Source organism: Phyllostomus discolor, chromosome 6 (assembly GCF_004126475.2).
Source record: "Phyllostomus discolor isolate MPI-MPIP mPhyDis1 chromosome 6, mPhyDis1.pri.v3, whole genome shotgun sequence".
In the NCBI taxonomy this organism is placed as follows: domain Eukaryota; kingdom Metazoa; phylum Chordata; class Mammalia; order Chiroptera; family Phyllostomidae; genus Phyllostomus; species Phyllostomus discolor.
This window is the reverse complement of record NC_040908.2, coordinates 30,314,338-30,332,826: the sequence shown is the minus strand read 5'-3', so window position 1 is coordinate 30,332,826 and position 18,489 is coordinate 30,314,338. Positions and strand designations below refer to the sequence as shown.

Genomic DNA, 18,489 nt, shown 5'->3' with positions numbered 1-18,489 from the left:
AAAATAACTCACAAAATGGCAGAAAATATTGTAAATAATATATCCAATAAGAGATTTGTATCGAGAATATATGAAGAATGCTTATAACTCAATAACAATAAAAAGACAGCCTAATTGAAAAATGGAGAAAAGAGCTGAATAGACATGTCTCCAAAGATTATATACAAATGGCCAATAAGGACATGAAAAGATGCTTGACATTATCAGAAACAAGAGAAATGTGAATCAAAACTACAATAAGATACCATTTCAAAAAGTCAGATAATGCTACATGGCTAAACTAAAAAAGTCAAATAATAAGAATTGGTAAGGATGTGGAGAAATTATATGTTGCTTGTGGGAATGTAAATGATGCAGCCACCTCGGAAGATAGTCTGGCAGTTCCTCCAACAGTTAAACAAAGAGTTACCATTATGACCCAGTAATTCCACTCCCAGGTATATACCCCAGACATGTGGAAAAATATGTCCACTCAAAAGTTGTTCACAAATGTCTACAGCATCATTATCAATAAGAGCCAAAAAGGTAAAAACAAGGCAAATATCCATCAACTGGTGGGTAAATAAAAGTGGTATATCCACATGATGAAATATTATCCTTCAATAAAAAGAAATGAAATATTGATACATGGTACAACTAAGATGAATCTTGAAAACATTACACGACATAAAAGAAAGCAGTCACAGAAGACCACGTATGATTTCATTTACAGAAAATGTTTGGAATCGGCAAATCTAAAGACAAACAGCAGTTATTGCTTAGTGCTGAGGAGGAGCAAAAGGGGAAGTGAGAGGGTGACAGCTGAAGTGCACAGGTTCCTTCTTGAGGCAATGAAAATACTGATTGGAGTGATGGGGTACAAATCTGTGAATATACTACAAACAACTGAACTGTATGCTTTAAAAGGGGGATAAGTTGTATGGTATGTTAATTATACCACATTAAAGCTATTACAAAAAAAAAATCCCAGTACCAGGAAAATCACAGCATTTAAAAAAAAAATCATTTAAACTGAGGTCCATCCAATCCCTTGAAAATACTTTTTTGAAATAAGACCAAAGGGAAATGAATGGCATTTTTCCTCCCCTACACTACTTGTTAGAAAGTTACTATAACTCTTTGTCTTTGTTTTTGGCCACCTCCATATAAAAAAAAAAAGAAATGAAAGGGAATTAACATTTAATGCATGTCTTCAATGTCTAATACTATACATTCTTAATTTAACTTAAGAACCATATTTGCCTCCATTTTATAAATGGGAAAACAGGTATAGAAAAGTAAGGTTATTTGCCCAAGTTCATGAATGTGTAAGGGGCTGGAAGGTTTGAATTTGAGTTTTTCTGACTCCAGGTCCTCAGCTGGTCTCACTCAACCAAGCTAAACCATCTCCCTCCTCTGGCTTCTTGTTCTCTAAGTTTTTCAAGTTGAACAGTGAAAAACAAACATACTCACTTGGCAAGGCGAGAAGGCTGACGTAAGTCTGCAGCTTCTCAAACACAGCTGTCATCTTTTTCATGTCCTGAGACAACTCTAGATTCCTGGCTCTTAATGCAGATGTACAAAGAGAAGACTCACATTCTTCTTCTAAACTAGGAATGGGCAGATATTTAAAAAGTGAGCATCCTGAACAATTTTCAATTAGCTGTTAAAAACCATCTAAATCCACAAACAACTTTATTCAAAGATAGACTTTACAAGAAAAAATTGATCTCACTTATAAGGTTTTATTTTTTATGCCATGACATATACACCTGCTAGTTGCAGTGTCCCTGGAGTAACAGAGGACTAAATGGATAAAAGATAAAGGCACGTGTCCATTATCTTTCCATCCTGAGCAGCACAAAAATGCACCCCTTAAAAATATTTTCAGGAGGAAAATATTTCATGGACTGAAGTTCTACAGAGAATTAATTAAATAGAAACTAACAGAGAGAATCAGGAACTCTTCTTAGTATGTTAAGTTGCAAAAGCCATACAGATTGGAAAAAACAATCTATAGACTCAAATCTAAAAGTAAATGGTTAATGTTCATAAAATATATTATATCATTTTCAATTTTATATTGTTACTGTGGAAAACCCAATTATTAGTTTTTAAAAATCCATGTGGACTCAATGCTATAAAGAAAATGTTGTAGGTGATCAAGTAAAATGCTTTTAAACAACTAGAGAAGTGATTAGTACAGGAGTGATAATCATATCCTTTTCTTTGACCTTGCCACTTATCTTCCTCTACTTTATTGATAGCATACAGCTTCATTCGGTGCAAGCCCGTTCACTACTAAAGAACATGTCATCTTGTCAATTAAAGTGGTATTTAAACCAATGACAAAAAAAAATTGCCTAAAAACACAAATACCTGATGAGGTAGTGCGAAAAGCATACGAGACAGAACATTCTAAGAGCAGGAATCTTAGATCAAGAAGACCTTATCAAGTCTTTCTAAAAATGTAATAGTGAAAAATAAGAGAAAATAAAAATACATAACTGTTTCAAGTAGTAAATACCATTCTGCAATGGTTCTTAAACAGATTCTTCTTAAAAATAAGCCAAATCAATAAGGTATATTGACTTTAGTGTTAGTTTAAGTCATAATTCCCTGATTTCCTAAAATTCTTTCATATGCATAAATCATAGAATTTACTGAAATATCTTAATAGGTTAGAATTAAAAAATAAGATGGCAATGAAATTTTATATTTTTGAAAACCTAAAACCTACTACCTTAATTTTTTGTAAGAACAACTATAATTACTTGTATATTTTCAAAACCTGTAAGTAACTCACTTATATATTTTCTAAGCCTTAGTTGGCAATATACTATAATACATGTATGTTGTTATTTTTCTATGTTCCATTATTCTTTGGTATTTTTTTAAAGGTTAAACCTTAGGATGAAAAGATTTAGAAGAATTAGAAGTCTTGGTAGTCTTAGACCATAAGTATCAAAACTTTCAAGCAGTATTATCAACTTTCCAGTTATATAAATTATTCTCACTTGCCTTTCCAAAAATATTTAAGATGGAACATTTAAGGTTACTAAAACACATATCCTATAAGGGCTAGAGTAATAAAGTTTTTAGTTTAAAACTTAAATAAATTAGTAATAATAAGAATATACCATTTCAAAGAAACCTAAAGATTATAGATCCAAATGTAGACATTATTATAAACGCCACCTAGATATACATATATTTACTGCAAAAAAATAGTAAATACCCCAGAATGAAATATTTCTTGCAATAAATGTGTCATTTACAATCACTGAAAATAATAATTCATATAGCATTATGTGGTTATAGTAGTAGTCATAGTATAGAATTAGTAAAAAATATCCTAGCTGAAGAACTACAATTCTATTTTCTTAAATACAAGTTTATGCTGCTCAAGCCATGGTTTCCCCATTTCACAGAAGTCCAAACTGGTTGTGGTGCAGAAAAGTCAGGCAAATCACAAGAGGCCATGTCACTATTTCATTAACTCCAGTGCAGCCAGGGGACACCCCACAATTCCCCAAGCTCCCTGGCCTAAGGTGTAAGTACCTTTTTAACTGATAAGGAAGAATCTTCCTAAGAAAACATATGTAAGAGGTTAAATGCTCTGAGAAAGTTTTCAATTTCACAGTTGTCTCCTGGAAAAGAAAAACAATTTCAAGATTAACAGTGTTATTTGACAAAGAGGAGCTCCCACTCCCAGAAGTAAAACAGAAGAAAATTACCAGGACAGTCACAGTATCTTCAGTAACACTTTCAAACAAATGAAGCATTCCTTCCTCAAGAGGGCGGACATAGGACGCATTTTCATGAAGGTATTGTGAGAACTGAATAGAAGGGAAAGAATTTAGTTAGATCGCTGGAAAATAACAAAAGCCAACATATTGGTAAATGGACTCACTGCATTATAAACCTAAATTCTTTTAGAGAATTTTTTTGGGGGGAAATTGGCTTTTATACAGAGATGCTCCCCTCTAAGAGTCTCAGCTACTACCCCAAGTCCCCGCCCAGTGCAGAGGCCGGAGAAGAGGGTGACAGAGTTAACAACCAGGCAGGAGGCACTGCACTACAACCAGCACCAACAGACCTTTCCTAAACACTTGCTTCTCTCCATAGGGGTCCCCACTTTAAAAAAAAAATTGAAAATCAAAACTGTGTGACATATTTTTGTGCTATGTGCTTTGTTTTTAAACAAGTCTTACTGAGGACAGCTTCTTATTTTTACTGTATACAGTATTCAGAGTTACAAATTCCAGGAATGTAATTATCATCAAAAAGAGGATATAAAAACTTCATCACTGATACTTTAATATTTACAAAGAATTAATTCAGTAGGAAGAATAGATTCAGAAACAATCCTACAGGCATTTAAACAATTTAGAAGTGAAATGTTAATTTTTACTCATGAAATACTTCAATGATATAAGTATTACATAATGGCTCAAATTTTGATGTCTCAGTAAAGAAATAGAAAATCTCATTCTGCAGAAATGTGATTCATTTAGCCCTGCAACCAACTACTCAAAACATATGGCCCTAGACAATTTACCTAAATCTCTTTGGTCTTTGATCTTTAAAGCTGTCAAGGATGAACTCTAAGCTTGCAGGTGTAAACATCTACTTTAAGATTCTATAAATAAGTCTGAACACTCTGGTCATCTTCTAACAAATGGTGTCTGAATCTCCTTCAATATTACAGGCTTACTAGAAAATTGCATAGGACCTTTCATAGGCCAAAGCACTGATGGTACAATATTGAGAAATATATAAATTTTTCAAAGTACTGAAGTATTTCAGACAAATTAAGATAAAATTGCAAGGACACATGGACAAAGCCAAAGGGGGAAGGTTCAAGGGTGGGAGGTGGGGATGGGTAGGGGTGGGGGCATAGTGCGGGGAAAATGGAGACAACTATACTTGAAGAATAAAAAAATTATAAAAAATTTTCCATAAGCTAAAATTCCAATAATGGACAGAGAACCAGTATTGAATAGAAAATATTTTTGATATTATAGGAAGTATAAAAGAAAATATAATTATAATTTATATATTACATATATAAATTTATATATAATATTTCTATATTATTTGTCTTACTTATATATTACATATTATTTATGATAACAATTATAATTATAAAAGAAAATATATTAAAATGTTGCGGTACTGTTTTCCAGGTCTTCTGATAGCTTTTCCCAAGAGTGATATTAAGAACATTTCGAAGACCCAAAAGTTTTTATGAACTTCAATTGATTTGTGGAGTCACACCAAAACTGATGAAACCAAGCACCTACTGAAGCTTCTTATGTGTAAGACATAATGATAAGGATGATGACAGCTAACCTTTATTAAATGCTGTTCTTAGTGCTGTACATGTATTATCTCATTTAATTTTTATATATACATGCATACCTGTAAGGTAGGTACTCTTATCCACCATTTTAAAGATGAGGAAACTGAAACACAGTTTCAGTTGAATAAATTAAAGGGCTGAATAAATTGCCCAAGGGGTCATAGAAAGCAACAGAGCTAGACTGGAACCCCGAAAGTCTGACTGCAGAGGCCAAGCCTTTGCAATGCTCACACAAATGGTACTTAGGGGATCCACGGACATAACACAATTCAAACCATGTGATGCAGAAAAGCAAGCTGGGGTGAAGACTCAGGGAAGTAGGAAAAATGGTATGACTCATTTCAGGCTGGCACTTAGAGCACATTTATGGCAAGATCCCTCAACTTCCTCCCTGTAGGGACCGCCTCCCAGAGGGACCTGATGGTCTCTGCCTCCTGCTAGTTGTGGCTTTGTGCCGCCCCCTCATGTCCTGCCCCAGGGTTGGTCTGAGTGACCAACACAAGATGGCAAACGTGATGGTACAGGAAGACACGCATACTCCCTGTGCTCTCCTACTCCACGAGTTGCTCACGTCCTTCCCTTTTCCAGGGGGAAGAACATGTAACCCACTTTTCTCCTCCTATTCAACTCATGTTCATTTTTCAAAGCACATTCAAATCACCACGGACTTTCCCAGACACCAACCCTGACAGCAATCTCTTCCCCTAAATGACTTCATGTTGTTTATGGGCCATAACCACTCACTCACACACTAAGGTCTTTTGACAACTCCCCTAGGATTTAGCTTCTTAAGAATCTCCATGTTTGCACAAGTGTTGGAGAGGCTGTGGTGAAAAGGGGTCCCTAGTGCACTGTTGGTGGGATTGCAGACTGGTACAATCACTATGGAAAACAGTATGGAATTTTCTCAGAAAACAAAAAATGGATCTGCCTTTTGACCCAGCAATTCCACTGTTGGGATTATATCCTAAGAACCCTAAAACACCAATCCAAAAGAACCTATGCACCCCAATGTTCAAAACAGCACAATTTACAATGGCCAAGTGTTGGAAGCAACCTAGATGCCCATCAGTAAATGAATGGATCAAAAAACTATGGTACATTTACACAATGGAGTTCTATGCAGCAGAAAGAAAGAAGGAGCTCCTACTCTTTGCAACAGCATGGATGGCGCTGGAAAGCATTATGCTAAGCAAAACAAGCCAGGCAGTGAAAGACAAATACCATATGATCTCACCTTTAACAGGAACCTAAACAAAACAAAGAAACATGCAAAATATAACCAAAGACACCGGAATAGAGGACAGACTGACAGAGTTCAGAGGGGAGAGGAGAGGGAATTTCAGGGGAATTTCAGGGGAAAAGGGGAAGGGTTTACAGGAACGAGTATAAAGGACACATGGACAAAAACTAGGGGCAGGTGGAAATGGGAGGGAGGAGAGGAGGGTTGGGTGAGTGGGTTGGAATGGGAGTAAAAGACAGAAAATTGTACTGCAACAACAATTTAAATGAAATTTAAAAAAAAGAATCTCCATGTTTGCCATCTTTTATCTTGAGAGTAAAAACTATGACTTACAGTTTTTTTCCCATGCCTTCCACAGTACTTGGCTGATACACAGAAGTGGTATGAAAATGAGTAATATGTTTCCCTACTTGTTTAGGGCAGACAAAAGGTATCTTGAGTTACATTTACCCTCTGATTCAATGGAGATATAGTGTCAATGGCAGAATCAACAGGAAAAATCTGAATCCTCTGTTCTGTGTAGGTGTGGAAGTTCAGGAGAGCCGTCACAAGATCTCGAACAAAACCCAGGGCCTGCCCAGCTATGTCCCGCATCTTCAGCTTTAAAATGAAAAATACATAGTTAAAGTCAACTATCAAAGTCTCATTCTCAAACTACTTTATTAAGCCTGCTTTTGGAGATAACATTTGAATTCTAGTATAATTAATTATTCACTAATTTAAATTTATTCACTCCTACTTGGATTTTAATATCCCCATCTAAGTAAATTATAGTAGAAAGCCACCAGCTTTGGCAAACACACCTCCCCCACTTAACCTAGACCATTTAGTTGCAAGGTCCACTAACCTAGAAGAAAGGTATGTATCAAAAAATGAGTGCATCCCACAATTCAGCTCTAACGTTATTGGACAAGAGAGACAGCAAAAATCTACACCTGGAATAAGTTCAATAAACAGTAAGTTACAGAATTTTTATGAAAACATAGGAGAGCCCTGGCAGGCAGGTCCAGTGGTTACAGCGCGTTTGATCCCCAGTCAGGGAGTATGCAAGGGTCAGCCAAGGGATGCATGAACAAGTGGAACAAGTTGATGTCCCCCCACCCTGCTCCCTTCCTCTCTCTCTCTAAAATCAATAAATGAACATTTTTTTAATGTTTGAGGAAGTAAAGCACAAGTTAAATACGATGGTTCAGTGGTTTAGTGCACTAAAGAGAGGCCCAAATCAGTGATCCTTGTTTCTGGAAACTGACATGCATGTCGCTGAAAAGAAACATGTATTTCATCTTTACCTGATGTCTCCTATTGTGGACTGGAACATTCAGAGCATTATACTGACTATATTCTACAAAAAAAAAAAGTACATTAAATCTCTCATTTTACATTTATAGAAAAGCAGTTTAACTGCAAAATAATAAATTATTTGCAGCAAAATTGGCTTTACACAAGAATTTAAAATTATCAAAGTCACAGTCTAGGAGAATAATGGAATTTACAGTCAGTTGTTTCTCAGATGAAGTAATACCTCTAATATTATTTTTACCTTTAGAATAAAAAATACATAAAATATTTAAAAACACCCTGTTTTTCTGTTTCTAAGAAATTCTTTCAAAAATTGCTTTAGGACCTGTCAGGATTACTTGCAAAGGCTCATGGTGTTCATGTTATCCCCAGTCATTTTTCTAAATACCCTGCACCCAGCTGCCACACCAGTCTTCCAAAACACCACAGTTTTCACAACACCATAATATTTGAAAATCTATCACTGTCTGCTACAACTCATCCAATGACTCAATCCTAACTTTTCTGGGCCAGTTTTCCTACCTTTCTCACGGTGCTCCTCTCTACCCTAGAGTCTGTCCTCAACCTCGGACAGCTTCCCAACACCTGGCCTCACACTTCTTGGACCTCCGCGCTTTAATGATCTTTGTCTCCCCTAACCTCTGCACACCATTTTGACCACTCAAACCTTCCCCCCTCTGCCTGTTTCCTCAATCAGAAGGACCCAGAGCCAAAATCCGATTCAGAAAGTCCTTACACCGTTCACATCCAATTCTCTCTTATGACCCTATTTCTGTTAAATCAGCTTGGTCTCCCAATCACAACCGCAGTCTCTGCTTTCCTGTCACATCCTTTCTGAGCCTTGCTTGTTTTCCTTCCCAGCCTGGTCCGTCATTTTCAATAATGTTCTTGCTAACTCAGAACCAGATCAGGGTCCACAATAATATAGTCTAACTAACTAAAGGAGGGCTTCAATGCTACTGAACAACCCATGATTTCATGGCTGTGTCCCTGAAATCATACTTCCCATGATTTCTACTCCAAACCTTTAACATTCTAAGCCCCTAATACCATTCATCCTCTCTTCCTCTGCCTCATGGATGGCTTGGCCTCCCCGCATGACGCCAAGAAGGCCAGAGCCAAAGCACAAGGGCTTCTTAGAGTCCTCACCTGCCACCTCAGTCTATGCGTTCACATATTCTTTCCTCAGTTAACCTTCCTCCTGGCCCCTACCAGTAGGTCCTTCTCGGTCTAGTCCATCAATCACCTCCTCCTTACATCTTCAAAATTACCTCATTACAAAAACAACAACACTTATTGCAGCTTGTTTGACTCTTTCTCCACTGTCTTTTCCCCCTTTACTTATGTCATCTTTATTCTCTGCCCTTGCCCATTCCCTGCACACACAACATTCCTTTCACTCTGCTAGAGTAATAAGCTCTTATCCTTTCCTATCTCCTTCATTCCCACTGCCCCCAAAACAGCCTGTCTGCCTGTTTCCTCAGCATCCACTCCCCTCTAACTCTTGTGGGGGCAATCTGGTGTCTCCTGCATGGGAGCGCTTCTCTCAAAGCCACCAAACCCACTGCCTTTACTGTCATGACCCTCCCTGACCTCTCCACAGCAATGTGCAGAACTGGCCAGCACCACCAGGTGGAGCACTCCCTCCTCTGCTTTTATCGCACCTTTACCCCAGCTCCTCTTCACCTCAGCCCCTCCCCCTCCTGATCGCTGTGATGGAGAACTCTCCAAGGACACTGCACAAGTCTCTGGGCTTTGTACCCCTCATTTCCACCATTCCCAATAGGGGTGGCAGCCTCATCCATCCCAAGAAGGTCAACATCATTTGCTCTCCAGAGGTCTAGGCTTTTATTTATAAATACATGCACCAATAGGTAATAGATACACAACAATCTATCTATCTGAATATTAAACAAAGCTAACTTTATCATCTTCCGCATAAACCTGTTCCTCATCTGCTTTTTGATTTCTGTCAATTGCACCACACCTTTCTGCCACACTGCCTCCTCCCTGTCTCTGGCCTCCTTGCCCTTCCCTGACAACTCAGGCTCAAGCCTCCATGACAGCACCCCAGGACTATCATCACAGTAGCCTGGGCCCCTTTCCCCACTCCAGGGTGGTCCACACTCTTGCCAGATCTCACCATGACATTCCCTGGATCAAAAACGTCTCCAAAAATCCCACTGCCTTGCCAATTAAGTTACAGTTCCTCTCTGCCCACAACTTTGGGTCCAGTCCCACCCACCCTTTCAGCACTTATCTGTCATTGCCCTCTTCGCTTCACTAACTATTGGTCAATAGACCATGACAGCACCTTTTGTCCTTTGCACCACACTCCACGACTTCCCTGGTTCATTCTCCCTCATCTCTGCACAGTAAAACCTCCCCACACGGCCAGTCCCCACTCAAAGCACACTTCTTCCAAAAGGCTTCTCCAAACAACCCCACCAGCAGTAATCTGTCCTTCCCTCTGACTCCCCAGGAGGTTCTCTATGGAATAGTTTAACTTGTGTTTTGGGCATTTCTATAATATATGTTATCTCTCCCTTACTGAACTATAAATTCTCTGATGGTAGTGATTTTTATGTTATAAATCTCTGCATCCCTAATGCTCCCTACCCTCCAGGATATTGAGCAAATGATCTCTAAATACTTCAGAGCTAAATGAAACAATCCACAATGACATAATGATCTAAAGCAGGGTGACAACTAGTATTGGAAAAGAAATGATAAACACAAAAGTGATTCAGAAGGAAATTATTAGAACCTGATGACTGATAAAAAATGAAAGGAAAAATGAAATGCCAAGGTTTCAAGTCTTAAGTATCGAAATATGCTCCTGCTATTTACATTAATGTAGAAACTGGAAACAGGTGCTGTTTCCAGAGGAATTTGGGTTTTTGATACAATAATGGCATAATGCTGATTATAGTGTTAGATCAAACTGCTGTTTTTCTTTGGTGTCTTTTCCTTCCTCTTTTTTTCCATCTTCCCTTAGAAATATTTAGAGGAAGTAAAAAAACTGGTTCAATCATGTGATTATAAAAAAGGAAATGTGTAATTTTTTAATGTAAGTTTCAAAACCCAAACAATTAAACATTTACTTTGTGTTCAAGGTTCTGAATTAATTCTTGTCTAAAGGTTACAGAATCAGCACCTATTATACATGTAAGTTGAATTTGTTTTAAAGTCCTTGTTGTTGCTCTTGGCTGCATAAATGACCAGACAACTCCCAAAAGGAACAGGAAGCAGGACTTAGCCTGAATCAGCTCCCTAACAACCGCTGGGGATCATCCAAGGACTAGGAGATACCAGGCTGAGAAATCTACCTCCTACCCCCACCCTTCTCCATCATGAACAACTTTTCTTGTACAAACTTTTGGGTACTTTACGTGTAGGCTGATTTTTACCTTGGGATATACTAACTACAATTTTAAAATGTGTATTTGAGCTTTTTCCAAAGAGGCTAGCTTTGGAGTAGTTATATGACAATTTAAAATCTCCCTATGAAGAAGAAAAAATGAACAAAAATTTAAAAATAAATAAAATAAATTTCCCTATGAAATATAAGGGCCAAACCTGATCAAAAGCAGAAAAACCACCCTTCTGCTGAACCAATGAAGTTTTGTGCCAATAGACAAGAAATAATCTTAATTAGTTGGCTACCACAGAGAGGTTCAAAGCTACAAATAACGAAAAGTGTACATAATACCTACTTGTATCATTAAAAGGTACTTTTTCATTGATGACTGATAAGGATTCCTCTAATCTACCTGACAAATCTTCATGAAGATTCTTTAACTGTAACTGGCTGAAAGAAAAAAATACAAAAGCACATTATCACCAATCAAACAGTGGATCCTCATTTGCTTGTTACCTCAAAGGCTAGTATCAGGCTTTCAGAGAATTGTGCCTGACATCTGGGATACTCTTGGTGGTACAGAATTATTAAAAGACAAAGATAAGAAAGATACCAAGGCTTGATTCTAAAGCACCTGGGACTTTTGTTCAACAATGTTGAAGTTTGGAAGAATTTATCATTGTCTCAGTATCTTCAATAATTTTAAGTTGATTTCCCTAAGCGTAGAGTAATCTCAGAGTCATTTCAACATCACACATTTTCTCTTTATGACACATAAATATTTGTTCAAGTATGAGGGTTAAATTCTTTGTAAGATTTTATTTATTTATTTTTAGAGAACGGGAAAGGGAGGGAGAAAGAGAGGAAGAGAAACATCAATGTGTGGTTGCCTCTAGCTTGTCCCCTGCTGGGGACCTGGTCCACAACCCAGGCATGTGCCCTATACTGAGAACAGAAGCAGTGACCCTTTGGTTTGCAGGCCCACGCTCAATCCACTGAGCTACACTAACCAGAGCAGGGTTAAAGTCTTTTTTAGGCATTCTATCTTTTTTTTCTTTGGTTCAAAATCTGATTAAGTTTCTGAATTTGATTCAATTATGATGCATACATCTAAACCAAGCATGTAATTCTACCAAAGTAACTACTAAAGAAACTCACTTGACTGATTCTATTAAAACCTAAACTATTAAGTCATTTATCAAATAAATGTTGGAGAATGCTTTTATCACCCATAGATATATAATATTTTAAGATTTAGATATCTCCAAATTAGATCATATAACCTCTAGTTTATTCAAAATGGACTATTAGCTCTGACTAGTGTGGATGAGTGGACTGAGTACTAGCCTATGGACCAGAAGGTTGCTGGTTCAATTCCCGGTTGGGGCACATGACTGGGTTGTGGGCCAGGTCCCCGGTTGGGGGCGTGTGAGAGGCAACAGATCCATTCTCTCACACATTGTTTCTCTCCCTCTCTTTCTCCCTGCCCTCTCTCTAAAAATAAATAAATAAATAAAAATTTTAAGTGGACTATTAAAAATTTGCCATAGTGATTACTAGCCAGTTTTCCTGCCTGGGACTACCAAAAGGCTCTCTCTTTACCGTAGTCTAAAACAGAAAGCATCTAGTCTTTCGTCAAGGAGCCCTGGATCACTATCTGCCATGGCCCAAAACATCTGCAGCTGAGGACTACTGCACTGCCTCTCTACCACAAACGCAGGAGGCCCCAGAGATAACAGAACTGAAAAGGACCTACTCCCATTTCATTTCAATCATGACAGGAGCTGCTAAACCAAAACTCAGATCTTCTAATTCCTACTTTAGGGCCCTTTGGAATTCACATTTTCACATACCATTCTTCTGTTCGAAGCCGACATTCCTTGGCCTCCTTTTCTAGAGCCTGGGATATTACCTGAATTTTAGAAGACAAAGAAAAGCAGATGGCTCGGACAGCAGATGAGAGCACACTTAGGAGACACTGCAGGCAACATCTCACCTTAAATGACTAACTTTATGTTCTATAATGTACACAAATAATGTCCAATAGCCTTGACTATTTCTTAAAGTACTCTCATTTTAAGCTTGGGCTTACTTCCAGTTTGGCCTTGTCATTCTGCAGTTTCTCAATGGTTTCCATGTACTTCCGCGTCAGACCATCAACCACGGCTTGGTGCTGGGCTGCCTCTGTCTCCAGAGTGGCCAGCCGACTCCTCAGCTCTGCTTCCACGTGCTTGTGCTGCTCATCGGCTTCAAAAAACTGAAAAGAAAAGATCACTTTCTCTTCTCATAATATCCTAATATGTACAAATGAAGAGAAAAACAACAGCAATGACTACTGATTGAGCAACTTCCGTATGGCTCCGCGTGCTCACTGTGCCAAACTCGCACAGGCACGATCTCACTGAACCCTCACGGTCCGTCGGAGGTAGTGTTACTGTCAGCCCTCCCTTACAGATGGGGAAACTGGGGCTCAGAGGGGCGCCGTAACTTGTCAGATGTCTCACAGTGGGCATGTGGTGGAATCGGACTGGAGCACAGGAGAGCTACTCCAAAGGCTATGCCTCCTTCCTCTGAGTCTCTCAAATTTCTATTTCAATTTCTGGCACACAGATAATTCAACTGCCCAGTGTACAACTTTTCTATTGGGTTACCATCCATAATTAAATAATCACAATGCAAATAGATGTTATTCCTAAAACAGGTAAAGCTCTTTTCCTTAATGAGAATCCAATACTAATTAACAATTATGAATACTTAACACAAAATGCACTAAAGTCAAAAGTTCACTTTTTTAGCACTGTCAAAGACTGAGAATTAATGGATATTTACTTTCTACTGTTTGACTCTGTCACCATTTCTCACACACAATAAAAATCAGAAAGCAGCCATGGCTGGTGTGGCTCAGTGGATTGAGTGCCAGTCTGTGAACCAAAGGGTCACTGGTTCAATTCCCACTCAGGGCACATGCCAGGTCCCAAGCAGGGGGCATGCAAGCAGCAACCACACACGGATGTTTCTCTCCCTCTCCTCCCCTTCCCCTCTGTCTAAAAATAAATAAAATCAGGACGTATAGTTGGATACACTACACTATGACTGTTACAATATGCTGACTGGAGGCGAACAAAGATTATTGAACATTCCATAAATACTTGGGGGCCTGCCATGAGTGCGACCCAGTTTTGGGCCTGGGTATACAACACTGACATGATCTGTACCCTAAAAGTCATTACAGATTACCAGATAAACAGTAATAAATTAAAAGGTAAACACTACTTATTCATAAGCCCCCATCTAAATGATCTAATGAATCATTTCCTAAATAAAATAGTGCTCAGTATATTTCTATATTGTTAAGTTATAAAGTTACTCTACTGTCCTCTAAACAAATGTGTACTTCACATATCCATATTAAGACATGAATGAGATTTAAGAAATGAATGACAGTGACATAATACCTACCAGCCACAGGAAACATTAAAACACCCACACATACACAGAACACTCTATCCTGCATTGATTTTTCGACATTCCAGATCATATGACCCATTTTTAAATTCATATGGAAAAACAGAAAGATCTCCTCACTTGTATGTGCAACCGTTCATTCTCTTCTATCTTCTTCTGCAGATCTTCGTCGAAGACACTCTTCTGCTCTTGACTCAACTGAGAAGAAGAGTCTCCACTTTTCTGATGGAAAGAATAAGTTATGTCCACATAACTTTCATCCTTTAGAGAAACATCCTAAGGCACACAGATTCTCTATCACCTTAGTAGCTTGTCTCTTCTACGTGTTCATCATTCTCACACAATCCTGCAAAAGGTATACAGTCCATCATTTAACTTTTCCTATGTGACAAGTTGGAACTGCAAGTATTGCAATGGGCAGGAAAGCTTAAAAAAAGAGAGAGAAAAAAACAGATAAGGATTGCTATTCTTTGCAGATGAATTCAGGAGTAGTTTTGTTGGAAGATAGAGAAGACCCCAAAAGCTAGTGATATAAAAATAAATATGCTAAGAAATATCATTTCAATTTGATTTTGGGGTTTGGGAAATGACAGTTTTAGCAATTCCATGAGTCTGAGTTGTTAAACTCCTCTAAGATAAACTACTTAGCATTCATAAAGATAAGATACAAAAGTTCACATAAATTTCTAATTAAAAAAAATAAAATAAAGCTGTTATAAATGGAAGAAAAAGAGCTCAAAGATTATGAAAAATACCTTTCTTTTGCTTGTTTTGTTTAACCAATATCAACTTTTCTACATAGAAGAATAGTGCTATTTAAAAGAGCTAGTAATGAACATTTGTTTTCATGGAATACAAGAACTGAGGCCATTCAAGTGACAACCTAACAATAAAACTGTGTTCAGACATCAGTCACCACCCTTCTCTGCCTTTCTTGTGCCCTCACTCCTCACTTCAAATGAAGTCACTTACTGATCTAAGATAAACCAATGATTAGAAAACTCTGAAACAGAGTGGCTATATTAAAAAAACATATTAAATATCCATCCTGTTTGGAACACAGAAAGTACACAGGGAACTGCTAAATTACATACTCTGTGTCCTCAGTGCTTCCAAGTTTGGATAGCTTTAATTAACATGATCTCAGGAGTGTTACACCTGAACCTCTGCTGAAACAGCCCTGGGAGGGGAGGGATCTCACTAACCTGTGGCACATGTTTCAAGCAACGATGGCTATCCTTCTGCAAGGGTCTTTCGAATTTCCAGAGCATGTGTATTTTGACAGTTTCCCAAGTGATTCAAATACATACCTGTTTTGCCAACTCTGTTCCCATTTGAAACTCACCAATCTCGAGAATTCTTCCATGTAAAGGAAATGCATATGGAAAGTACTAACACATAATTATGTGGATTGCCCATCGTATGGCAAATGGAGTCCCAGACACTTTTACATAACCCCATGATCACAAAAAGAGTACCATTCCTATTTAGCTGACGGATAAACTGAGGTTGCAAGGCTTAAAAATTTGCCTGAATTCATAGAACTATAAATGGCAAAGAATCCAATCTTGTGCTTTCCTCCAAAGCCTGCATTCTTCCTGCAACACTGTGCTGCTAGAGTTACTGTGAGTCTTCCTCTTCCCTCCCTGCAAGTCTACTATGACTGCCTCATATCTGCACATTTGGGGGTGCTGTTCTATATACACACAAAGACTTAAAGATTCAGTCACTAGCCTTACCCTTGAAAAATGCAACTTCTCAAAGTACCAGATCATCCGTATCGGAGCAGTAAGAATCTTGCCTCACTACATTAACCATAAGGGGAAAAGTTTATTTTTACATCTTGAGACAAGAATACCAAGCTGACCTAAGAATAAATACTATGAAAAAATATCTAGCTCTGTTTGATGTGGCTCAGTGGGCTCAGGCACTGTCCCACAATCCAAAAGGTTGCTGGTGCCCTGGCGCATGCCTGGGTTGCGAGCCAGGTTCCTGATTGGGGCATGTAAGAAGCAAGAAATAGATGTTTCTCTCCCTCTCTTTTTTCCTTTCTTGCCCTCTCCCTAAAAATAAATAAATAAAACCTTAAAAAAAAAAGAAAGGAAAAATATCTTCAGCAAACTTACTAGCCTAACGTATATAGCTGCTACTTTCACATGAGCAGTTACACTTTTACAATATTTCTCTTTTTATTTGCCCTATCTTCAGTTAATGGCAACTTAGTATAACTGAAAGATATCAACAATTTTGAACAATATGAGATACTCCTTTCACTTTTCTCAGCCACTAAATCAAGCATGTGCATGCTTGCTCTTAATAAATTCCTTTAAATTCATGTTCTTATGAAAATGCCTCTAATACCTAGAACACATGAATAGTAAATATCTGTTTTCTTGACCCAATACCCAGGTGTAAGAATGAAACATTAGAGAATTTGGAGGTGGGGCCTTCTGTTACAGGCAGTATGGCCCATCGCTGTCTGTAGCGAACGACAAGGTTGCACTACCTTGCTTCCATTTGACCTACCTTGTTCTTCTTGCCTCGGGGTTCACTCAGAGCCAGTTCATCTTGAAGCAGTTCTACCCTCTTGGCAAGCTGCAGGTTTCGAAATGTCAAACTGTCCATTTCCTGCTGTAATTTTCTCAGTGACTGATCCTTCATTTTCAGTTGTTCCTACATCAAAGTGAAAACAAACTATTCTTTATAATTTAGCCTGAAGGTTTAAAAATGAAAAAAAAAACTATTCTCGTTTCACCAAAATATAATCAAAACCTCTTGCTTTAGGAAATTCAAATTGCATGTTTATTATTCTGGTTCCTATGTTTTTAGCTCTGTTTTGTGGCAAAATCACTTTTTGATCAAACCAAGTAAATTTAAAAATAAAGAGTATATATACTAAAGAAACAAGACTGTCATCAGCTTAAAGTAAAATGCCCACAACAATCCGTTGTTTGTTATATAATGTTGCTATATGTGTGTCTGGCAGTAAGGGGACACAACGCCTGAGGTTACAATTTTATGAACTTGAATTTTTAAAAGGAATCTCAGACTCAACTGATGATGCCCTTCGGTAAGCAAGAACAGCCAGAAATATATTTGTATTCATTTTTTTCTATAAGTCTTCCCTGAATTTAAGTCAGTCAAATGAAATCTTTTCAATACACTTAATTTTAAACTACTGTACTCTGATGTGTCAGAGATAAAAATCATTGTTATCCTAACATAAGAATATTTTCAGCTACTGTTCTACATTGATTCCCTTTAAAGTTAAGTGAAAATAGAAACAAAATCTAAAATCCAAACAACCTAACTTCTGCTGTCCATTCTGCGTTGTTTATACCATAATGGGATAAGAAAATAGGAAATTAGAGAAATATTTAGTTTCACTCTATTGTTAAAAATATTATTCTAACTACATTTCGCTTACGATGTTCTGACAACTTTGTATTCACTGTCAGTCAAACACAGATGGTCATATGCTACTGTATATTTACAAAACTGTACTTTTACTACTTTTACTTTAAAACCACTTGTAAGCTAAGAAGAGGTCATTTGAATGAATAAGTGATTTAAATGTATTGAAACAGCAAACTAAAAACCACAGGCTGATGTCTGCAATCTACTGACATTTTTATGTTGAAAGCAGGGCTAGAGTGATAGAATAATGTTTCCAGTAAGAAGAAAAACATTGTTCTATTATTTGTTTAATAGCCTTTGATTTTTACTTGAAGTTCAATGGTAAACTTAGTTCTATTCCATGTCTAAATTATCACACTT

At 37.6% G+C, this 18,489-nt stretch overlaps 1 protein-coding gene across 1 annotated transcript in view; it reads right to left on the bottom strand.

The window, feature by feature from the left end:
• Positions 1–18,489, bottom strand: part of PPP1R21 (protein phosphatase 1 regulatory subunit 21) — a 59,982-nt gene that overhangs the window by 30,456 nt on the left and 11,037 nt on the right. Inside the window, exons 3-12 of the mRNA XM_028515866.2 lie at positions 17,239–17,385; positions 14,833–14,934; positions 13,340–13,504; positions 13,101–13,159; positions 11,603–11,697; positions 7,877–7,929; positions 7,038–7,187; positions 3,717–3,818; positions 3,541–3,629; positions 1,453–1,589 (exon numbers count right to left, since the gene is read on the bottom strand). Coding sequence (XP_028371667.1) covers positions 1,453–1,589; positions 3,541–3,629; positions 3,717–3,818; positions 7,038–7,187; positions 7,877–7,929; positions 11,603–11,697; positions 13,101–13,159; positions 13,340–13,504; positions 14,833–14,934; positions 17,239–17,385 — 1,099 coding nt within the window. The remainder of the gene's footprint in view (positions 1–1,452; positions 1,590–3,540; positions 3,630–3,716; positions 3,819–7,037; positions 7,188–7,876; positions 7,930–11,602; positions 11,698–13,100; positions 13,160–13,339; positions 13,505–14,832; positions 14,935–17,238; positions 17,386–18,489) is intronic.